At 38.2% G+C, this 24,914-nt stretch overlaps 1 protein-coding gene across 1 annotated transcript; it reads left to right on the forward strand.

The window, feature by feature from the left end:
- The first annotated feature begins 1,758 nt into the window (after positions 1–1,758).
- Positions 1,759–24,800, forward strand: LOC137940256 (kinesin-like protein KIN-14C). Its single transcript, XM_068785205.1, has 21 exons — positions 1,759–1,909; positions 2,023–2,180; positions 2,257–2,349; positions 2,600–2,852; positions 3,545–3,672; positions 3,770–3,853; positions 4,002–4,079; positions 4,157–4,249; positions 4,430–4,459; positions 6,710–7,051; positions 7,135–7,216; positions 7,322–7,417; positions 7,506–7,685; positions 19,379–19,485; positions 19,622–19,800; positions 20,636–20,797; positions 20,883–21,136; positions 21,240–21,403; positions 22,478–22,980; positions 23,816–23,964; positions 24,500–24,800. Exons 1-21 carry the CDS (start codon positions 1,795–1,797, stop codon positions 24,568–24,570), a joined length of 3,321 nt encoding a protein of 1,106 aa, XP_068641306.1. The 5' UTR covers positions 1,759–1,794; the 3' UTR covers positions 24,571–24,800.
- Positions 24,801–24,914: the final 114 nt, after the last annotated feature.

Below are 24,914 nucleotides of genomic sequence, written 5' to 3' on the forward strand. Positions count from 1 at the left end.
TATTTATTCGGCGGAGGGAGAAACGGAAAGTTTGCCCAAGAAAACCAGACAGAACTGCTTAGTTGATTGTTGTAATTTGTGAAAAAATTAAAATTACCAAGGTTGTTTATCTGTTTAGACAAATTGGGTTAACGGATAATAATTAAATTAAGCGTTTCAAGATTGTAAAGAATGGTCAGTAGATTAATAATATGTTGGTCTATTTCAATGATATAGTATATTTTCCATCCTTTTTCATGTATTTCGGTTGGATTAAGCTCAACCACTCAGCTTCTTGGTGCCGAATCTGAATCTGATCTATGCATCAGGTCATATTGGTTTTAGTAAAACTTCCACAACGAGTCGATCTTGACTTAAAACAGAATTAATATCTTATGTCGTACCAGCACTTCCAAATTCTGATACATATGGATGATATATATCTCATTTCCTCGACGTGCCGTTCCACAAAAGACCGGAATCTTGTGGGCTTCTCACGACTGTGCAATCCGCGTAAAGAGAAGGATATGTTCGTCATTTTGGAAAATTTAAAATACGGAGTTTGAGGGATACGTTGGTAATTTAATTAGTAATGCCAAGAAAAGCAAATCGGCCGGCCATCCTGTAACCGCGAAAAGGCGGGAACGGATTGAAAAGCCGTTAACGTTTTACAGACAATATCAGACCGACAATAGACAAAAACTTAGTTTTATTTACAGAACATTTGCAGCAAAATAACTATTTTGTCACCTTCTCAGAAGACAAGAGTGATGCAGTTGGTTTTCGGAGTGGCTTTTACGTAATATTTTAAATAATTGATGTACTTCGTTGGAACTTGATATCAGCATTCAAACTTCAAGTAGGTCCGGAGCAGATCTGCATGTCAAACCTTTCGCTTGTCCACGTTCAAGCCATCCAGTTCGGTGAAAGCTTCACGGCGCTAAAACTCTGTTTCTTCCCAGCCGTCCGTCGTCCGCAATTTCCACGTTGAAGTCTCTCCGGCATTTAAGCATTTCTCCTCCTGCAGACCGGCCCAGGCCGTTGTGGTTAGATAGCCTCCGACACGCGTGTTTAGGGACGACACGGCAACAAGCTCGGCATTTGCGAGGCTTGAATCTCCCAACCATTCTCCCGCATTGTCTTCCACTCATTAGGTTTCCACAATTATTTTCAAAAAATATTGTTCGTGCTCTTCTTGATCTCTTTTTTCTGTTCAATGTCAAGTGCATTATCTTACAATGACCAATTCTGAGTCTCCGAATAGAAAGCTCTAATTTTTGGCTTCAGCTCGGCTTTGTCATCTCGCTGAATCGAGGTCAGACCGATTCCATATCTGTATTGATCTTTTTTTTTCTTATGTTTCATTTATCTGGTTCCAAGTGAATACTCTTTTTTTTTTTTTTTCAGTATTACTGCATTACACTTACTTTTGTTAATTTGGCTGGTTGTGTTCCTTATTTTCTTGTCTTGATTTCCTCTTAAAAGCACAAAGTGTTGCTTGCGGATTTCTCTTTCGGATCCACCCTCTTAATTTTATTTTGCTGAAACACATGCCGGGTATTACTCTGCAATCGTCGAGGAAGGTTTACAGAGTATCTACACACGGCTGTTTTGTGGAGAATGTATTTGAGTGAGTTTGATGGCTCGAGCAAAAGCTTCAATTGTTTAAACTTATTACAGCACCTGACTTGTTATGAAAGTCTTTTTATATTTGAGGAGATCTCTCATCTCCTCTTTCAGAAAGTCGTGATGTTCGTTCCACAGACCGAGTTGTGAAGGCGGAGCAATCTGAAGCCTCTTTTAGCGGACTGCGTGATGAATCCTCATTCATTAGATTCCTTGAAAAGGAATGGGGAAGCCAATGGCAATAATGCAATGGCTAATGGCAACTCGCATCTGTCAATGCAAACCACCTTCGAGGTTGATGAAGGTAATAGATGTAGTTTTTTTTATCATTCTTTTGTCTTATCATTTGTTTCTTTTCGCATTTTTACATTTTTTGAGTACATCATCCAATTTCAATTTTGATGAATTCCAACTCAGCAAAATGTCGAGAAAATCTGGTGGAATGGTTAAATGGCTTGTTCCCTCATTTAAAATTGCCCTTGGACGCTTCTGATGAGGAGCTAAGGGAGTGCTTGATTGATGGAAGTGTCTTCTTTGGCATTTTGTATTGGATGAATCCTGCTTTCATAGATGAGGTTAAATCTTATTTATTGATTCTTTTTTATAAACTACATCCCAGTATTTCTGTTTCATACTCACTTTTTATTGCAGGGTCAAGTTCCTCGTTTGGAGAAGGTTCAGAAATTTATCTCGACAATGGAAGAAATGGGATTTCCTGTGTTTGTAGTGTCAGACTTGCAACAAGTATTTGTCCCATATTTTATTTTTTATTTAAGTGTTTTCATGTATAAAGGTGTTGTGGCTCTGCTGCAGTTTGACCCTTTTTTCAGTTCTTACGAATGTCTTGCACCATCTCTGCTTCCTAATTTTTAAATCTGTGATTGGTCAAACACAGGCTGCAGACCATGACATTATTTGTTTTAATATGGTCTACTCGTGCGGTCTTCATAAAAAACTCATCCACATCTTGAGCTTACATGACTTGTTGTGGTAGGGATCTATGACATCAGTGGTGGATTGCCTTTTAGCTCTCAAGGCCAACTCTAGTTCTGAACTAAGAGGAGCTAGCTCACCCGTGAGTTATGGGAACCAGCGAAGGAACAAATGGAAACTTCAAGAGGGAACAAATGGCACACATGGTGATCAGTCTGCACAAGCACCTGTATCTCCGAGAACTGCAGAAGAGAGACGCAGAAGCTCTCTGGAGTTGAGATTCCAGCGTGCTCTGAGAAGTCCTGTTATGCCTGGTATGATATAAAATTTCCAAAGAACAGAATAGATGAAATTGGATATCGCAGAAATAGTTCTTATTTGTGTCTCTGTTGATTATTGCACATGCTTTGATATTTATCCTGTGTTTCCACTGGGAGGAAGTAACTCTTATATGGCTTTCATCTTGTTTCATAGTATATTTAGAAATTGAGTAATATTTTGGCTGCTCGATGTCTTCATATGCTGTATGTATGTGTGTACATGTATAAGTTTCTTTTCTTGGAAATTGGTAGTTTTGCAGGCCTATCAAATTTGGCTTTGATGTATAACTTTACTTTTGATGTCTTCATAAATTAAAGGATGCTTACTTTGCTGCCTTTGGTATCTAAGTGCGATGTAGGTGCTGGGCATGTATGATAGATACCTGAATAGTTAATTATAATGGTAAGCTAGTCCACTTAATTATTATATTTCTGTTGCATGCTTTTATAAAACATCTGATTTAGGCTTTATCAGCATAGTGTCATATTGTATATTACTCATGGAATAAATCCTTACCAGCTTCTCTTTGAAAAAAACAAGCAAAATGTTACCAGCACTATGTATCCTCTTTTTGCTCTGCTTCTTGCCATTATGAGTTTTCTTTCATTCTTATTATCTTGGTTGTATGGTTTATTTGTAACAAAATATTGGATCATTTACATACTTCTTTGTCTTTTTATTGTAGAACCATCTGTTACAACATTACATCATGAACGGCATAAGTTTCATGAGGTTTTTCAACTTAAACAAGGACGCTATTCAGATCTTCCCCCTGCAAAGATTTTGGAGATGCTGAAGACTACCAGTTTAGATGTAAACTTTTGAAGTGAAAAATCAACTCAAATTATTTTAACTGCTTATTTCTTTTTGTATGCTTGCCTAAAATTTTTTTAGCACCTCTTTGTTGCAGAATGCTCCGACACAATCACTTCTTAGTGTTGTCAATGGGATTCTTGACGAAAGCATGGACAAGAAGAATGGGGAAATTCCCCATGTATATTAGTGAAAAAAATTGATTATTTATATTAAAGAATTCCTGAATATGTGTTTTTTTTTACCTTATTCCTTTTCTAATCCAAACAATAATAATCTCTTATGATTATTAATTATTGAAACTCATTTGATGCCTTCTCATTGCTCAGCGTGTAGCATGCTTGCTAAGGAAAGTTGTGCAAGAGATTGAGCGGCGGATTTCAACACAAGCAGAGCATATAAGAAATGTGAGGATGTATTAAAGGTTAAGTGATAATCTAAGTTTTCGTTGGGTCTTGTTATTTATATGGGTCTATTGTTGCAGCAAAGTAATCTCATTAAAGCACGTGATGAGAAGTATTTGTCTAGAATCAAAGTACTTGAAACACTAGCTAATGGTTCACATCAGGAAAACCAGGTATCGTCTTGTAGTTTAGAATGCAAATAAGTTCACCATTATGGCTGTATGTGTTTTCCTGTCAACATTTTCTCTTTCTTTACTTTTTAATTTTATATGAATTTTCTCAACTAGTGAAAAATATGTCTACCCAGTGGATCTGAAGCCGACTGCACTATTTTTTTTTCTTTTCTTTTGCAGATATCTATGAACCAGCTGCAGCATACAGAGGTTCTAGTCCTAACACTTCAATCATTGTTTACAATATCTACCTTTCATTAAAGGATTTGAATTTGAAGGTCCGCTGAGAAACTACAATGGCATCCTGTTGCTTTTGTAGCTGTGTCTGTCATTCTAACTTGTCCACTACTGTCATGGTATTGAGAATAGGTGGCCTGTGAGATGACCTAGAATGGAAATAACAGTGATAATAATGGAATTAGATATTCTTTTTCTTCTTCTAATTCTTTGGTATATACTTCATTAAACTTGAATATAAGTCTCTGAAGGTGTGTCCTACCAACCCTGGCATCTATAGGTACTATAGCAACTAGTTGGTATAGTGCCCTTCGTGCAAGGCTGAGGATTAAATATGAAGCTATAGTTTTTGTCTCTTCTCACGTATTTCTACTTGCAATATGAGCGGCTAAAACTGTTCAATATACTCGTGAGCAGTTTGGTTTGCTTAGGTTTCCTTAGTGTATCTTGAGCCAACAAGTTGTTGAACTCTCAGCTGCTTCCATCTTGTCCAAGTTTTAGTACTCAGACTGTCCTCGTTCTACAGTCTCTCTGCAACAATTTTGTATTTCCATCAAGGTACATAGTTATCATTACTACCATCTCTTCTTTTGATTTTGTTACAATGTGGGACCCACCATGGCTACATGAGCTGGTGGGACCCACCATGAGGGTGAGAGATATCAACAAGGGCCCTCATACAAGTTGACGACAAGTTGGTTCGAGCTAGGAGATAAGGAACATGAACTAGAATTAAATAGAAGATTTGAAGATCAAGTGGGACCCACAAAGATACCACGAGTTGGTATCTCTATTAACATGAGCTGGAAGATCATGTGGGACCCACAATTATAAGACCACGAACTGGCTTTCTATCTTGGTTGACGTGCTTAAAGAAGAGTTAGAAGTTGAGTTAAATTAGTCTCTCAAATAGATAATGTAATTTTGTCATGATAGGCTTATCTTAGAGAGTTCTTGTTGGAATGTAATTAGCAGTCCTAAGATTACTTGTACATGGATTCTATCATCTCCTCAACTATAAATACAGGTGATTATAACTCGAAAATTAATCAAGCAAGCTTCTTAGTTTCTCTTCTCTTGTGTGAAGCTCTCTCTCCAAACCTTTTTTATTTTTTTTTCTTCTCTCTAAACCCGAGAGCCTTTCTTGTTTTCCTCCTTTTCTTTCTCTCTCCCCTTGCTCGAGGTATTATTCATGGGGTCCTAAATTCGACAGATTTACAGGCATAAAAATACTGTTCAATATACCACAAGAAGTTCTCCAACTTGTGGACCTCCTTGAACCATTCAAGGGCTTCTGCTCTGAAATGTTTACCCTTTTAACATGAGTCTGTTCACTACTATACTCTTCACAAGACTAAGTGTAGGACTTCTTTGCATTGTTTTTTTATCACCGTGAATTTATAGTTGATCTTCTTGCAGCAACTCACAGCTAAGTTGAGCAGCAACACTTTTTTTTGAACAGTGAGAGAGCTACAACACTAGATGAATGATTGAATGGAAATATCCAGAAAGAATAAATGGTTGCAATAATAAGAAAACATATATCTTTTGTTTTTTTTTCTTGTCAAACAGAATCGGTATTGAACCTCTGTAGATAAAAAGTGAGTTACATATCTATAACTCGACACCTGTCAAAGTAGGGGATATAGTGGTCTCTCCTTTGAAGAATGAATTTGGACATGCAATTGATTTATAAAAATGGTCATTCATTGCAGCATTCGAAATTGTTTACTAATTGCAATTGGATTCATAAATTGCAATTAAATGAACGGATACTGGGTCTGACTCTTGTCAAACTGTATTAAGTGAAAACACATGCATGTTGTTGTCTGAATACTCATGCATCAGAATCGCTTAATGTAACTATGAACCACTAGAAGTGTGTCATTGACATAACACTGCCAAAAGCCTTTCGTTTTTTTTGTTTATTTAGAATTTCTAAAATTTGTATTATCCCTCTAAGTCTGGATGATTTGGTCAATTGCTATCACCTATATGTTAGCCTTGTAAAAGGACTGTTACTATTTTTGAGGTCAGTGAGGTATGTTAAATGGCATTCTAATTTCACAAAGACAGTTTGACCATTTTTTTGAATTTAACTCTGGTAAAATTCTGAGGATCTCTATTAAATTTGTTTTTTTGACAGATTCTGTGAACATAACTTTTTCTTTTTACCATTTTTTTTTGCTGAAACTATATTTGTTTATAACTTACATACTGCAGACAGAAAAGATCAAAATGGAAGAGGTAAAAAGACTTGGGGAGCAAGATTTATCTAGACTTACAAAAGAGAAACAAAACTGTGACATCGAAATCATGGAGCTCAAGAAAGAACTAGAGGTAGCAAAGAGGACATATGAAGAGCGCTTCCGGCAGATGGGAACACAAGTCAAGGAAACAAAAGTGGGGCTGGAGGAGAAATTAAAGGAAGTAGAGCATCTTCTAACTGAATCAAGGGATAAAAATCAAGAACTAGAGGCATTCTCGCTGTCAGAAGTTCAAAGTTGGAGCAAGAAAGAACATACTTACCAGACTTTCCTGAGCTTTCAGTTTCAAGCTCTAAGTGTATGTCATAGATGTCATTTTTTCTTTTTTAAATTCCTGTAGTAATACTAACATGAGGCGTATGACCTTATGAAAATTACTAGGATCTGAGGGCATCTTCTGGATCCATTAAGAAAGAAGTGTTGGATGCTAGAAAGAGGTGGCTCGAGGAATGCAATGACTTGGGTAGGAACTTTTATATAAATTTTCCCTTATTATTACCTTTTTGTTTAATGTTTGAAAACTTCTGCATTGAGTATCATAGATTTATGCAACTTGTTTCTTGCATAGGGAGAAAGCTTAAAGGTTTAACAGATGCAGCTCAAAATTATCATGCAGTTCTGGCTGAAAATAGAAAACTTTATAATGAGGTTCAAGACTTGAAAGGTTTGACTATTTTACATGAACTCACATTTAAATGAGACTGATCCTCTTTTCCCTAGCTGTCAAACTCTCAATTGGTTTTCTTATGTAGGAAATATCAGAGTATACTGTCGTGTAAGGCCATTTCTTCCAGGCCAAGTGGCAAGGCAGTCAACTATTGAATATATAAGTGAGGAGGGAGAGCTGATTTTTACTAATCCTTCCAAACAAGGAAAAGAAGGGCACCGAATGTTCAAGTTTAATAAGGGCTTTGGTCCAACAGCTTCTCAAGGTTTTCATTTTATGCCTAACATTTTCATTTGTGAAGTTATTGATTTTGTCTCGTTTAAGAACTTAGATATACACTTCATTTTTTGGAGAATATTTCACATTGGTTTCAGTGAATATTTCTTTTAAAGAGTGCACATGGAATCACATTGATTAGAATTTTTCAAGAAAAAAATGCCACATTCATTATATACACAATTTCTTGTTCAGAAGGTTATAGGTTTATTCTTTTAAACTGATGAATGGTTTTCATCCTTCTGTCACGGTTATCTAGTAAAATACTATACAGTGATGATGTTTGAAATGGTATGAAATGAGGCAGTTAACCTCCATTGATACAACAAAGTTGCATTGTAATTTCTTTTAAACCAAACAAAAATTAATACAAAGAATGGGCCAAGTTATTTTTGATCAACAGGCAACTCTACTTCTTTCCTCTTCCTCCATTTTTCATAAAGATAAGAATGCCATGCTTAATTTTCTAATCTGGAAATCTTATGAATGGATAAACTTAGAACTTCTGTTTGTTGCCTTCTTATGCATTTGTTGATATATTTTATTTTATTGGGTGTATCAAGGAACACACAGATATTAACCTGCTCAAACTTTGACTTATCTTCTTGTGTTTTATGCTTAGAAGGTGATGCTTGCTTAAACTAAAAAAGTGACCACTGACAATCATCTATACTATTGTCTCATCTTCATCCCATTTTGGAAAAAGCCAGTGAGTATTTAAGGAAATTGAAGAAAAAAAGATTTTTACATGGAATTTGATGAAAATGAAGAAGAAAAAACTGTTTATACAATTGCATAAATCACAACTACAATGGCTACAATGTATACAACATAAGATGACGAATAAAAGGAAAGTTGATTAATTCCTAGAGTTAATCTAGCTTCTAATATAGGAGAGATTTCAGCAAGACAATAAGAGAATTAATCTGGACATATTTCTACAATGAATCTTGTCATAATTCAATAGTCCCCCTCAAACTGGTTTACAAATGTTGAGCATTCCCGGTTTGCTAATTATGAAGTCAAATTGCTGTGATTGAAGACTCTTCGTGAAGTTATCTCCTACCTGTTAGGATAATATCTTCCAAATACACAATAAGTATACTGATCGATCTCAATGCGCTTTGTCATGTCGTGTTGTACTGGATTATGTAAAATGCTAATAGCTGCTTTTCTCTCTAAGTATAACTTCATAGGTTGGTTAGCACAGTCTTCAACTCACTTAGAAACCATTTTATCCACAAAAACTCACGTATCCTTTATGCAACAGTTCGGAACTCAACTTTAGCACTGCTGTTAGCCACCACATTTCTGCTTTTTGCTTCTCCAAGTCACTAGATTTCCTCCTACAAAGGTACAATTGTCGAGAAATTTTGCGATAATTCTTATTTCCCCAATTGATTTCATACATTGAAAGAGAGAACTTAGGGAACATATAATCCCGTAAGTGATAATAAATTCAAAATTACAATAATACCCTTGCCCCTATTCCTATTTTACATATATATATATCAACAATTTGCCAACCAAAAATTGATGCCGTTGTCAAGTCATTGCTTTGGTGAAGACATCGGCCACTTGGAGATCCGAAGAAATGTAAGGAAGAGATATCACCCGACTCTCCAAGATATCTCGGATAGAATGACAATCAACATCAATGTGCTTGGTGCGTTCATGGAAAACGGGATTAGTGGCAATCTGAATAGCACTAGTGTGATCAGCATGAAGAGGGGTAGAAGTAGTCTGAGGAAAGTCAAGCTCCAAAAGAAGACCACGTAGCCATACAATCTTAGAACAAGCAGTAGACATAGCACGGTACTCGGCCTCCTTAGAGGATTTTGAAACACGATCTTGTTTCTTACATCTCCAAGAAATTAAAGCATCACCTAAAAAGATACACCAACCCATAGTAGATCGACGTGTATCTGGACACCCAGCCCAATCAGCATCACTATAAGTAGCAAGTTGAAGGGATGAGCCGGTAGGAAAGAATAACCCACGAGTAGGAGAACCTCGAAGATAGCGAATGATGAGTCGATCTGCAGCAATATGGAGATGTCGAGGAGAGGAGGACATAAACTGGTTGACCTGATGAACTGCATATGAGATATAGGGCGGGCAGTGGTCAAGTAGATGAGACTCCCAACCAGGCGCCGATAGAGAGTGGGGTCATCTAGTAGGTCCCCTTCATCTTTCCTGTATTTGACATTGACCTCCATAGGAGTATCAACCGAAGAAGTATCCTCCAAACCAGCCAAGGTAATAATATCTTGAATATACTTATGCTAGTTTATGAAAATACCATTGGCCCGATGATGTACTTCCAGTCCTAAGAAGTAGGTGAGTTGGCCAAGATCTTTCATATGAAAAGTGGTTTGTAACGACTGTTGAACCTTAGTAATCAAACCACAATCAGTGCTAGTAATTATAATATCATCCACATAAACCAAGAGAAGGACTATACCCGATGCCGACTTGTGGAAAAAGAGAGACGAATCATACTGACTTTGTGTAAACATGAAGGTAAGAAGCTTACTGCGAAACTTCTCAAACCAAGCCCGGGGAGCTTGCTTGAGTCCATATAGAGAACGCCTTAGTTAACAAACATCATGAGGAGAAGAAGTGGTAGGGAAGCTTCATGTAGATCTCTTCTTGAAGGCCACCATGAAGAAAGACGTTCTTCACATCCATCTGATACAGTTGCCACGACTGGGAAGTAGCAATAGCTAAGATAGTTCGAACCGTGGTCATTTTGGCAACAGGAGCGAATGTATCTTCATAATCTATCCCATATTCCTGTTTGTTGCCCAGAGCTACTAGGCGAGCTTTGTACTGATCCAAAGAGTCATCAGAGCGAAGTTTGACAGAGAAAACCCATTTACTCCCAAAAAGCTTAATTGTAGGGGGGCAAGGAACACTATCCCAAGTGTGATTCTCCTTAAGAGCTCGAAGTTTTGTTTGCATTGCATGCTGCCAACACTCATGCTCCAATTCCTGTTTGTAACAAGTGGGAATGGGAATAGAGGATAAGGTAACCACATGAGAGACAGTGGAGGAGTAACCATACCAATGAGGAGGCCGAGAAGGGCGAGTAGACCGGCGGAAGCTAGAGCAGGAGTAGGAGCAGACGCCAGGACAAGATCGTGAGGGGGCACAGAGGAAGTGGAACCAGACTCATGTCTACTCGTCTTCCATACACAAAACCAGGTTTGAACCTTTCCACAATTGTCGGAGAATCATCAAAACTAGACAGAAGAGATAAAGATGTAGATGGCAACTCAACATGAGAAGGAAAGAAATATTGATTTTCAAAGAAAGCCACGTTCCGAAAAACACGTATATGATGAGCATGTGGGTCATAACAAACATAACCTTTTTGAGGTATAGCATAACCAAGAAAAACACACTTAACTGACTGGGTTGTAAGTTTATGTCGTTCATGAGCAGGGAGATGTACAAAACAAACACAACCAAATGTCCGAAGATCAAAATATGAAGGAGAATGGCCAAACAACTTAAAGAAGGGAGATGCATGATGTAATGTAGGAGAAAGTAAGCTATTGATGAAATGAACCGAAGTTGAAAGAGCTTCACACCAAAAACGAGAAGGAACAAATGATTCAATTAAAAGGGTTTTGACCACATCAAGAAGGTGACGATTTTTCCGCACAGCAACACCATTTTGTTGCGGTGTCGAAGGACAAAAGTGTTGAGAGACGATGCCTTTGCTTTAAAGAAGTCCTGAAACTCATTAGACATGTATTCACCGCCAGAATCAGAACGCAAGACCTTGATGCTGGCAGAGAATTGAATCTCTAGAAGAGCAAGAAAACGCTTAAATACTAAAAAAACTTCAGCCGTAGCCCGTAGAAAGTAAACTCAAGTAAACCGGATACAGTCATCAATAAAGGTGACAAAGTACTTGTAATGCGCATGAGAAACAACAGGTGTAATCCCCCAAACATCAGTATGTATAATATCGAAACATTGTAAGGAATGAGATGCATGATGAGGAAAAGGTAGAACTTTACTTTTGCCAAGTTTGCATGATGGACATTCAAAAGAAAGATCAAGAGAAGAACATGCTGTATGTCCCAATACGCCAGAATTAAATAATTTTCGAAGTACATCAGAGTTTGGGTGGCCTAGATGTTTATGCCACATCTTAGATTCAGAACCAACAACATTACATGCAAAGGAAAGGAAAGGAAAACTAACACTAATGGTGGAAGGAAAAGCATAAAGAGGAAACAGTCGTTCTACTTTAGGCCCCTTCGCGATCATCGTCCCTGACACTTGATCCTACACAACACAACCAAATCGAGAGAAATGGATATTACAATTATTATCGACCAATTGACCAACAAAAATAAGATTTGTGGAGAGCTCAGAAGACATAAAAACATCAGTTAAGCAAGAGGAAAAATCACCAACAACACTGATAGGCAGAGAACTGCCATCAGCGGTGTTAATTTTCTGATTTCCATCATAATTTCTGACATTGGAAAGAGAAACAACAGTATTGGTCATATGGTTAGAAGCTCCAGAATCAAAATACCATGGCTTAGAAGAAATTTTATGATTTCCTGAGCGCCCAAAAGTAGAGAAAGCATAAATGATCATCTGTTATACCATCTCAGGAGTGAGTATGTTTGGGTTTGCTGAGGTTGCAAGGGCAACAGGAATAGGAACAACCGGCGAGGCAGCAAGCAATGTAATAGAACTAGAGGCACCAACGGAGGCATGATAAGCAGTACCCTACTTTCTTTCAGGTCGAATGGGGCAGGCAAAGATGATATAACCCTATTTCTTGCAATTGTTACAGAACTTCCTAGGGCAATCCCGAACAATATGACCAAAAACTTTACAACTAAAGCACTGAACAGCACGCAAGTCTCTTCCCTTATTCCTCCCTTGTGTTGCATAAGCCACAGTAACAGGGGCACTAACATTAGCCCAATGTTCCATGCCAACTTGAGTTACTATATGCTACTCCTCACGAAGAAGTTCACTGAAACAAGCATCAAGAGAAGGTACAGGATGACGATTCATCATATTAGACCGTGCAATTTCAAAATCGGAATGGAGCTTAATCAAGAATTGATCTCTCTTGCTGGTTTCATGCACAACTTGAATAGCAGAGAAAGCTGCAACGAGAACATTAGAATAAACAATGTCTGCATAGTCAGCCCAAAGGTTTTGAAAACCAGAAAAATATTCCTCAATAGAGAGACTTCCTTGTGTGAAATTACCCATCTCATACTCCAATTGAAAACGTCGAGCCGTGTTGTCTTGATGATAAACCTTGGCGAGGTAACTCCACATATCAGCTGCATTTCTATAAGGCCTCATATTGAGAACAAATGAGCCAAGGATCCAGGTCATGACCCTAGCATCCTTGACTGTCCACTTGGACAAAGCTTCGGCCTCTCGAGGTGCGGGATCACTCTCATCTATATGACCCCATAACTCTTTTCCCATAACGAATAAATGAAACTGAAATTCCCAGGCAGTGTAATTTTTACCCGTGAAACGGATAGGGAACGAGTCTAACCTATCAGATGACATTATAAAATCCAGATGACACCTCTCTGGACAGAAGCCCACAAATTGCAGAAAAGAAACACCCTTTTTTCCTTTCTTTGCCCTCTTTGCGTACACGCACTTGGCTGGTGTTCTGTATCTACAGACATAGAGCCCAAAAAAATGGCTTAGACCTTTTGAGAAGCCCCCTGTTACTGAATCTCCCCTGCTTTCATCCCACCCAACAAACGGAAAAACCCTAATTCCAAAGTTCCTGGCAAGAAATGCAGCGGGAAGCACCCCACTAATCCGTCCCCAACTGATCGAGCCACTTCAACACCTCCACAACCGCGACCAAAAACCCTAGAAAACCTAGCTCCTCTTCTGGGGAGCCACCAAACCCACCAGAGGTGAAGAAGCAACTCAAACGAGAGCAACAATGGCCCCTCAAAGGATCCCGACGAGAAGCACTGACTGTCAGAGTGGTTCCGTCCGCTCTTGTAGGCGATGGCTTTCCGCACCTAACAGATCGGTCTTTTGTTGTATTGGCTAGCCGCTGTCATGGTATCAAAGTTGGGCACGTGACATCCCGCGTTCGAATCCCGTGAGAGGCGGTCAAGAATGGGGGGGGGGGGGGGGGGGGGTGTGTGCGTGTCAGAGCAGTTCCGTCCACTCTTTTAGGCGGTAGTTTTGTGCACTTAACAGATCGGTTTGTTGGGTTGTATTGGCTAGGCACTGTCATAGTATCTGAGTTGGGCACGCCACGTCCCGCGTTCGAATCCCATGAGAGGCGGTCAAGAATGGGCGGGGTGGGTGTCAGAGTGGTTCCATCCACTCTTATAGGCGGTAGCTTTCCGCACCTAACAGATCGGTCTTTTGGGTGTATTGGCTAGCTGTTGTCACTGACAACCACCAGTGCTTTGTCGACGTTCTCCCCTGTTAGGTTTCTGCAAGATAGTAACAACCAAAAAATCCACACGCAACAGTAAAACGAACAACCAAAAAAATATCCGAGATAGGAACCTCCGAAATCCACTAAATCCGAGATAAAACCAAGATGGCGCCACAAGAGCCTTCGAAATCCACTGCAAAGTGAGAACTGAGAACCAAATCCGAGAAATGACGAACCGAGAAAGAGGGAAAGATAACTCACCCAAAGGAGCACTCGCCGATGATCTCCAACGCCGAACTGAGACCGCCAAGGGCGCCGAACAAGCTCTGAAAAAAAAAATTAGGGCTCGGAACGGAGCTCTGATACCATGTCAAGAAATCTTGCGATAATTCTTATTTCCCCAATTGATTTCATCCATCGAAAGAGAGAACTTAGGGAACATATAATCCCGCAAGTGATAATGAATGCAAAATTACAATAGTGCCCCTACCCTATTCCTATTTTACATATATATATATATATATTAGCAACAATATCCAGATGTAGACCTTCCATCAACTATACCTCTAGCCCAATCAGCATTAGTGAATGCTTCAACACATACATTATCACTCTTCTTGAACAATAATCCCTTTCTCGAAGTTTGTTTAAAATTATATGAGAATCCTATAAACTACATTTAAGTGCTCCTCACGAGGGGAGTGCATGAGTTGATTCAATACACTAACTGCAAAAAACAATATCAGGTCGAGTGTGAGAAATAAATCAATTTCCCAACTAATTGTTGATATCGTCCCTTATTAACCTCAACACCAACATTTGCACTCAACTTGCAATTTGCATCCATAGGTGTTTTACCTGAGAAGATCTAAAATATATTTTCTTAGAGACACCAAGATTCCTTCCTTAGTTCTTGCCACCTCCATGCCCAGGAAATACCCAAAAAATGCAAGTTTTTTTATTTCAAATTCTTTGGCCAAAAAGGTCTTGAGCTTCTCTTGTTCAACAAGATCATCACCTGTTAGGATAATATCATCCATATACACAATAAGTATAGCAATCTTCTCGCTATTAATGTGTTTAAAAAACATAGTGTGATCTGCTTGGCTCTGAAGGTATCCAAGTTCTCTATAGCTTTAGTGAGCCAATCAAACCATGTTCTAGCAAATTGTTTAAGACCTTAGAGTGATCGCTTGAGTTTGCAAACTTCAAGTGAGCCTTCAAATCCTAGAGGTAGATGCGTGTACACTTCCTCTTCCAATTCACCATTAAGGAAAACATTCTTCACATCCAGTTGTTGCAATGACTAGTCCATAATAGCTTCAAGAACAATTGAATTATGACACTATTCATTTTTGCAATAGGAGTGAAGGTCTCATCATAATCTATTCCATATGTTTAAGTACATCCCTTTGTTACCATCCTTGTTTTGTATCTTTCTATTGATCCATCAACCTTATATTTCATTGTGAATACCCACTTACAACCAACTGGAATTTTTCCTTTGGGAAGACATACCAATTCTCAAGTCTGATTCTTCTCTAACACCTTCATCTCCTCAAGAATAACCTCTTTCCACTTGGGAACAACAAGAGCTTCCTGAATAGACTTAGGAATTTTTGTTTTTGACAAGTTAGAAACAAAAGACTCTAAAGTTTGAGGACAACCTGTGATAGGACACAAAGTGAGATATATGATGATTTGTGCATGACCTTATGCCTTTTCTATGAGTAATGGGGGCATTAAGGTATTGAAAATCACAAGAGTGTGGACACAAGGAAGAATCTGAATTACCTGATGTACTCGGAATTGAATCTTGACAGTTTATTTGTGTTTTTGCTCCACACTTTGTCGCTTATGCCTCCTTGTATAGACATGCAACTCTTTGTTTTTCTCAGGTAGTATTTCTCCCTTGACATTAGATTTTTTAGTTTCTGGCACAATAAACTCGTATTCAGGAAGACAATTTGTGATAGGAAAAAATCTATGGTTGAGAAGACGAAGTGGTTATTTCTGGACAAGAGGAAACAAAAGAGACAGGCAAAGGGACAACTGTTTTCTAAAACTTTTATACATCTAAATGATGCTCCCCCTGAAGAGAAGTTAGGGAGAAAAAGGATTGATCTTCAAAGGAAGTGACATCCATACTCACAGACCCAATTGGTCGTAGGATCAAAACACTTATATCCTTTTTGAGTTGGGAAGCATCCAAGAAAGATACATTTATGAGCTCTTGGGTCAAGTTTACTATAGGTATGATTATGAACATAAACAAACACAACACAACCAAACGTCAAGGGATGCGCTTGGATATAACTTCGCTTGGTATCAGAGCAGGTACTCATATGTGGGCCTACACCTAAAATTATCCACTTGTAGAGCCACAAAAAAGGAGCCTACACGTGAGGGAGTGTTAAGGAATAGTCCCACATGGATTAGTGTGTACAAAGATCTTGAGTTTATTAGTTGGGAAAGAGGTTTCCTAAGTTGGCTAGTCATTTTGGGATGGGCCTTGGAACCAACTTTGCATTATCTGTTCTTAGGATTTGGATTTTAGTATGGAATTGGGTTTCAATCATAGTATACAAGTTTTGAAGCACCTTGGCAGCCTTGGGTTTTTCTTTCAAAAGATACACCCAACAAACTTTGAGTGTGATCATCTATGAATGTAATGAACTACTGTGTCCCTATTATATTTTTTACTCTCGATGGCCCCCCTAAATGTTACTATGTATGAGATAAAAAGGTTGGTATTGTTTGTAAGGTTGAGAATGAAAGGTGGTACGGTGATGTTTGGCAAGTTGATAGATTTCACATCGGAAAAAAAAAAAAATTATTCTTGAAAAGTGAGGAAAAACTTACTCAAATACAAGAAATTTGGATGGCATGGTCTATAGTGCCATAAAATTATTTATTCTTTAATAGAAAGAGAAAACATATTTAAAAAAAATAGAAAGAGAAAACAAACTGCCTGAAATTTGAGTTTGTCTAACCATGGATGCACTTTTGTCAAAGTAGTAGAGTTGATCAACCTTTCTAGCACTACCAATCATCATCACCGAGTACATTTCCTGCAATTCACATCGAGATTGAGTGAACTTAGCAACATAGTTTGAATCTTTACTGAGTTTGCTGATGGACAAAAGATTACAAGACAAGTTAAGAGCATGTAAGACAGATTGCAGCAATAGATTCTTAGAAAGAATAATAGAGCATTTCCCTACAACCAGAGATAAAGACCCATATGCAATATGCACTTTAAGATTACCAGGATAAGGAGTATAGGACGAGAACAAATGAGAAAGACTGGTCATATGATTGCTCGCACTTGAATCAACTATCTATAGTGTGTGATCAAAGAAGAGTTAAGGGTGACAGGATAACTGCCATTTTGAGCAAGTGAACTAGTAGCAGAGTATTGGGATTAGATTTTGGACTGATTCATTAGTCCATGCTCTAATTGTTCCTTATTGATTAAAGGTGTCTTGGAACTATTGGGATGAACTGCTCATTGATTTTGTGTAGCTGCATGCATACCTTTACTATCTTTGTTCTTCCAGTTAGGAGGTTTACCATGAAACTTCCAACATGATTCCCTGGTATGTCTAGGCTTATTGCAATATCACACTACCTTTTATTTTTCTCAACCCCTTTCTTCTTATCAACACTGTTAGAGTTGGACTTAGTTCCCATCAATGCTAAGATATCCACAGTTGATTTTTCATGATCGGGTTCTTTATCACCTAATAACTCTTTTTGACTTTAAGCCCCTCGAACAAGAGTAAATGTTTCAACAAGATCAGGAAAAGGTTTTTTTACCAAGAACACTGTCACATACCTGGTTGAATTCAGGATGGAGTCCCAACAAGAACTGGAACACTCTCTTCCTCTCTAACATGTCCTTTATTTTTTCTGCTTCTATAGTAGATTCCATTTCCACATGCTGATACACATTTAACTCTGTAAACAACCCTTGTAATTTGTTATAGTAGTCTGTAACACTTTAGGACCCCTGTTTTGTCTTGTGGTCCTCTGAAAAATTTGAGAAGTAAATCCTATCTTGGAATAGGTTTTATGCACAGCCAACCAAATGTCCCAGCAGTAGGAACCAACAAATATGTCCTATTAATCTCAGGTTGCATAGAGTATAGCAGCCACGACATGATAGTGGATTGGCAACCTCCCATGTTTCGTAGGATGTCTCATTCTTTGGCGGTGCCTTTGCAACTTTATTCACATATTTAAACTTCCCACGACTCATCAAAATCTTTTTTGCTGATTACAGCTGCTCCTTAAAGTTCCTTCCATTCAGTTTAATTGTAGAAATTTGAAGGGTGGGATTCTCAGGTTGAGTTGGAATTTGTTGGGGAATAGAGGTGATTGCAGAGGACTTGGAATTTTCAGACATGATGGTTGTATGAGGGAAAAGAGAAAGCTGCTGTTGCACCTTTCTGCACGGACAAGTCCGACGATGAAGGCCGATGAAAGGAATTTCAGCAAATAGAGGCCGGTAAAAGGGTAAAAAAAACTTTCTTGGAATGAAGACCAGAAATAACGGTGACTGCTGACAATGAAGGTTGGTGAAAAAAAGAAGAATTTAGAGCCTAAACTCTGATACCATGATGAAAATGAAGAAGAAAAACTTCTTATACAATTACTTTAATCACAACTACAATGGTCATTCTATATACAATATAGGATAATCAATAAAAGGAAAGTTGATTAATTCCTGGAGCTAATCTAGCCTCTAATATAGGAGAAATTTCAGCAAGGCAATAAGAGAATGAATTTGGACATATTTTAACAGAAATGTATACCCAAATTCGTTGACACTGTGGCATGCTCTTGCAAAGGGAGTCATACATGACTCTCTTGTTGTGGGAGCTCCTACCCCCTTTCTCCCCTATCTTGATTGTTTTGGCTCTGTTAATCTCTACTGGTGTGTTTTTTGTTTTTCCTTTTACAAAATCATTCACTGTCCTAAAGAGAAAAAGAGAAAAAGAGAATCTGCTGAAAAAGTAAACTGTTTGCCTCCTTGATTTGTTGAACCTCATGGTTCTTGTTTTATGAGACATGCATCATGCCAGCATCATATTTGACGAATTTTTCCTTGGGTTAGCTTTTAATGTTTCCTTTGGGGGCATCACAAACTGCTCTTATATTTCTTCCATAATTGGTTTGATCATGTAACCTTAGTTTTTATGTCATTTTGCTTGTCCCTCAAGATACAAAATTTTAATTATGTTTTTTTGTTAAAACATTGACAGAGGAAGTATTTTTAGATACGCAACCACTAATACGGTCTGTTCTTGATGGCTATAATGTTTGCATACTTGCTTATGGCCAAACGGGTTCAGGGAAGACTTACACAATGGTATAAGAAACCTCCTTATTTTATGATTTTGCATTTAACTTTCTATATCAGCATGGTTTTCATGTTCCTCTTCTAGATATATGATTGGAGAATCACAGTTGGTAACTTTAAGCATCTGAACACTTCTTACTTACAGACTGGCCCCGAGGAGGCATCTCCAGAAGAGTGGGGGGTGAACTATCGAGCTTTAAATGATCTCTTTCATATATCTCAGGAGAGGAAAGTAACTGTAACATATGAAGTTGGGGTTCAAATAGTCGAGATTTACAATGAACAAGTTCGTGATCTGCTCTCTAACGGTGGTTCAACAAAGAGATATCCGTCAATTTGGCTTTTATCGGTGATGTTTGGTTGTTTGGCTTTTAATTGAGTCACGATCACTAGCACTATTAACATCTTTTCCTTTCTTGCTCTTCACACCAATGGTATTTTCTCTAGGGTTGTCCTTTCCCGTTTTAGTACAGTATATATAAACTTATTGTTAAGGAATAGTCCTACATAGATTAGTGAGTACAAAGATCTTGATTTTATTAGTTGGTAAAGAGGTTTCCTAAGTTGGCTAGTCATTTTGGGATAGGCCTTGGAACCAACTTTACATGGTATCAGAGTAGGTACTCATATGTGGGCCTACACCTAAAAACTATATACTTGTAGAGCCACAAAAAAGGGCCTACACCTAAAACTATCCACTTATAGAGCTACAAAAGAGGGCCTACTCCTAAATTATCCACTTGTAGAGCCACAAAAGATGGTTTACACGTGAGGGGGAGTGTTAAGGAATAATCCCACATGGATTAGTGAATACAAAGATCTTGAGTTTATTAGTTGGAAAAGAGGTTTCCTAAGTTGACTAGTCATTTTGGGATAGGGCCTTGGATCCAATTTAACACTCATCCATTGTCTTAGTCAATCTAATGGACAAGCAGCTTAAGCATATCTTTATCTAATCTTGAACTTGTGAGCTTCTCTTAGATTTTCCTTGCTCCTAACATATAGATTTGTCCTGCTTCCTTGTCACCTTGTGTCTTGCTTTATCTTGTTTTTCATTAGAGTCAAAATGTGAAATCATAGTCCTTTTTCTTAAATAGATTATTTTTTGTTTTAATTTTTATTTTGTTCAGTTGACTTTTGTTGCCTTTAACTTGCACACACTTGGGATTTGTACCTCTCAACCCAATGGACTTGCTGTCCCTGATGCCAGTATGCACCCTGTGAAATCAACTGAAGATGTTTTAGAATTGATGCATGCTGGTCACACAAACAGATCTGTTGGTGCCACAGCTCTTAATGTCAGAAGTAGCCGGTCCCATAGGTATGTGTTCGTGATTGTAAAAAAGGTTATTACCCAGTTACCTGATCTCCTGTTTTTTAGATCCTAACATTTGGGATATTTGCAGTATTGTTACTGTTCATGTTCGTGGTATGGATTTGAAGACTGGTTCTGTCTTGCGTGGTTCACTTCATTTGGTTGACCTGGCAGGGAGTGAAAGAGTTCTTCGTTCTGAAGCAATAGGAGACAGGCTTAAAGAGGCACAACATATCAATAAATCACTCTCAGCACTTGGGGATGTCATCTTTGCTCTATCCCAAAAAAGTGCTCATGTACCCTACAGAAATAGCAAGCTTACTCAAGTCCTTCAGGGTTCCCTAGGTCTTAACCCTAAAAGTTTCTACTTTGATTTACATCAATGAGTGGATTATTTCTCTGCATTTCTTAATCTGTTAAAACTTTACATTCTTTTGTTTTATTTCAGGTGGTCAAGCGAAGACCCTCATGTTTGTACAACTAAATCCAGATGCAGCATCATATTCTGAGACCCTGAGTACCTTAATGTTTGCAGAAAGGGTCTCTGGAGTAGAGCTGGGAGCTGCGAGAAGCAGTAAAGAGGGCAAGGATGTTAGAGAATTGATTGAACAAGTTTGCCTCTACACAAACCCTTTTCAATAAATGGTTTAACTTTCTGCTGAGTGATAAACTCTCTCGAAGTTTGTCTGTCTGTGGTTTGTAGGAAATAGAACTGAGGATCCACTCAGAAAAGAAAAAAGAGAGATGGTCGTGGGGGATTAAAATATTTCATGACAACTCATCTGCAGTTTCACTCACAACTTTAAAAAATCATAAAGTTGCTTCTATTGTTATAATGCAAATGAGTAGACTGAGTAATAGACTTATTTCCAAATATACATACTAGTCACTTGTTGCAACTTAGTTGCTTCTATTATCAGACTTAAATGAATATTCCCCAGTGCACATAGTTGCCTCTTGTTGCATGTTTTTATGATTCTAATATGCTCAAAGTCACTGAAATAATCTGCATTGGAAGATTCCATCTTCTCATAATACTTCTTCAATTAGATTCATTTGCATCTCTAGGCTTTTCGATAGCCAGTAAGGTTGCCATACATGAAATTTTGTGATGTAGTTCAGTGACTATGTCACATGAATAGAGCAAGTAGCTTATGGAATAACTGTTCTTTCTTTCAATTTTTTTGGAAATACTGGTTCTAAAGACCGTGAATAAATATGTAGAAGCAAAAAAGTATTTCTTTAGTAGTGCAAATGAAATTAATTAAAGAGAAGTGTGGTTTGAGAAAAGCATGAATATTTTTGCAGAAGATTGCATGTGCTCACTAAACTCAGGGTCACAAACCTTGAGACAACACAGTCAATCGAGGCAAATTTGCAAGTGTCCGTTATGGGCTAAGACTGTTCAATCCACTGATAGGTTGGGGAAACTACAATTGTCACCATCTGGTGTGACGACAATTATATACCTCTCAGCAGATCAATTAGTATGCTCAGGAGATTCATTTTTATGTCAAATCTTTGTATTATGTTTATGGCCCTACATAAAGAGGCCTTTCAGTCTTACACTACTGCTATTAATGAATGGAAGTAATAATTATCAAAGATATATCGTGCGTTGAAAATTGTATGTTAAGTTTTGTTTCTATGAAAGCATAGTTATCCAAATTTTCTGCCTTCTTGCAGGTGGCGTCCCTTCAGGACATTATTGCTAAGAAAGATGAAGAAATTGAGCGTTTGCAACTTCTCAAAGATCAAAGAAGTGCGTCTCCAAATGTTCGCCATGAATCACAACGGGCAAATGCTTTGAGGCATCCATCCTCTCCCCAAAGATCAGCTATTGGTGCCAAACAACCTAATAAAAGTCAAAGTCTGTCACGTGGAAGAACCAGCACAGCTGCTGAGGCAGATAATTGCTCTGATTGCAGCGACAAACATTCTGAAGGCAGTTCTCAGCAGTCTACGGAAGATCATAGCCATCAAAAGGAATTGTTAGGCCAATCAATACCTTCTGGAGCAGAATTTGGTGAGAATTCAACCACTGATGTTGAGTTCTTGGGATTTGGAGATGCAGAATCTGTGGAGAGATCGAGTGATATATCTGACAGTGGCCTTTCCGTGGGAACAGAAACTGAAGGCGAGGTCTCCCTTTTAACCGAAGGTGTCAAACTGGTGGAGAGCACCAACAAGTAAGTACATGTACTTCTTTTGATTGGGGATAGAAGCAAAATGCTGTAGTTCGGTAATAACAGTGCAAACATTTGTTGAGGAGGACATAACACAATTTGGCTTCCCAGCATAAACCTCGTTTCTATAACCCCAGATTCTCTGACCCCAATCCCTGCTACACTATAGGTGGACTCGTCCTTCAAGAAAGCAGCCAATATCTGCTGGCCCTGTGAAGAATATACCTCATAAACTTTCATTTGGAGTAAACCCATTTGCAAATTGTTTTCATGTCCTAGTTCACCTTTCAGTTGCATTGTGGGAGAATATAGGGGCATGTTCTTCCTTGTTCAAAAACCCAATTTGAAGGGTTTTGTGTACTTGGGGTTGGGGATGAATGATCAGCCCCATACGGCTGCTCATGCTGCCTGCTTAAATTAGCTAGATGTAGATTTTTTTTAATTGAGTTTGGTACTGTTTTGCTGGAAAGAATCTTCTGTTCTTTGTTTCATGTTTACCGTACTAATTTCCTCATCTCTATATGCTTACTCCAGATGCCATGTTTCAATCGTAGTTTTTTATTTAATTGAAGGCTATCTTGTTTAGAAAGACTGATCTACTATGTTTAAATGTCTTATTTTACTTCTTTTTTTCCTGTGATTGCTTGGTCATGAGCTAGCTCTATTTGTTTAGTGTTCTGTTGCATGGGCTCATGTGGTTAACTTGATGCTTGTTCTCTTTCAAGATTCAATTATTATAATTGGCTCGAGTATCGTTATCTAACAAATAGATAAAACATAAGAAGCATTTAAATTTTGGCTTATTATGGTTTTAATACATGTTTAATTCATTATGCAGACCTAAACTTCCAAATAGACTCCCTCGACCACTACAGAAGTCTGGGCCGCTAGCTCTGAGTCGTCTGGCCGCAAAGGAGTCTCCTAGGGTATCATCAAAGGAATCTTCAAAAGTCTCGTCAATAAAGGAGCCTTCCAAGGTGTCAACGAGTATGTAACGTTCTTTATCACCCCGACTTAAGTTATACTAGGATGTATTGTAAGTGATGAAGTTGAAGTGCTTTCCTAGCTGGCTGACATGCTAGAATCCTATGGGCATTCTTAGTAAGTTTACTGTCCTATATCAATATCTGTGTTGATGGAGAAAATCAGAGAGTTAAGTGTGCTAGATTAACCTAATGGTTAGTACATGTGTAATCTACAACCGGTTACTCTAATAGTATACTATTCTATCAGCTTTGTCAGACATGCACACACCTCATCAAAGATCAAACGGGCTGTCAATTCACTGCATTCACATCTTGCTTGTGCGAGGTATATGTCGACATAAATGTGCAGGACTCAATCATAGCATTCGAAAAAAAAAAAAAAAAGACACAGATTAAGCCTTTGGCTGAATGGCTAGATGAGGGGTTTATAGAGTAAGATCTTGGTTTCAAGTCCCCACCAGGGCATAGGGTGTATGTGATAAACATTCAAGAAGAAAGGGCTGAGCCATCTCATACGATTTTCTTATGTTGTTCAGGTTTGAGAATACCCACAAACCAAACACTAGGATCATTGTCATCAACAAAATCTACTAAGCGTTGGCAGTGAAGAAATTTTTCTTGGGGGTATTTTTGTATTTTTGTATTTTTTTTCACTTAACTGCTGTAGTTTTACTAATTCCACCCTGGCTTCTTTGTCTGTTGAGAGCTCTTTGGATGTTTTGAGAATGTGATATAGGCTGTTACTGGGTTTTTGTATATCATTCTTGTCAGACTCCAACAGGTTGTGATAGTTTTGTCTATACATCTGTCTAGGATGGTAGTTTTTAGCGAGGTACATATCTGACTTACTGTATTTTATCATACTGAAACTGAGATGGATATGATTTGAACAATGTTGATTTCCATCTTTGAGCACGTCTCTTTCATTTATTCATCCCTGAATCAAAATTG

Source organism: Aristolochia californica, unplaced genomic scaffold, assembly GCF_029961685.1.
Source record: "Aristolochia californica isolate CCGP_79_NKW_82.1479 unplaced genomic scaffold, dmAriCali1.0.hap1 SCAF_9, whole genome shotgun sequence".
Taxonomy (NCBI): domain Eukaryota; kingdom Viridiplantae; phylum Streptophyta; class Magnoliopsida; order Piperales; family Aristolochiaceae; genus Aristolochia; species Aristolochia californica.

Bases quoted from the DNA above. Each gene is read 5' to 3' on its own strand.
- LOC137940256 (XM_068785205.1), top strand. From the start codon at position 1,795: ATGAATCCTCATTCATTAGATTCCTTGAAAAGGAATGGGGAAGCCAAT. The intron at 3,673-3,769 runs GTAAACTTTTGA...TCTTTGTTGCAG, and splicing joins TGAAGACTACCAGTTTAGAT to AATGCTCCGACACAATCACT. The intron at 19,801-20,635 runs ATATCCGTCAAT...TAACTTGCACAC, and splicing joins AACGGTGGTTCAACAAAGAG to ACTTGGGATTTGTACCTCTC.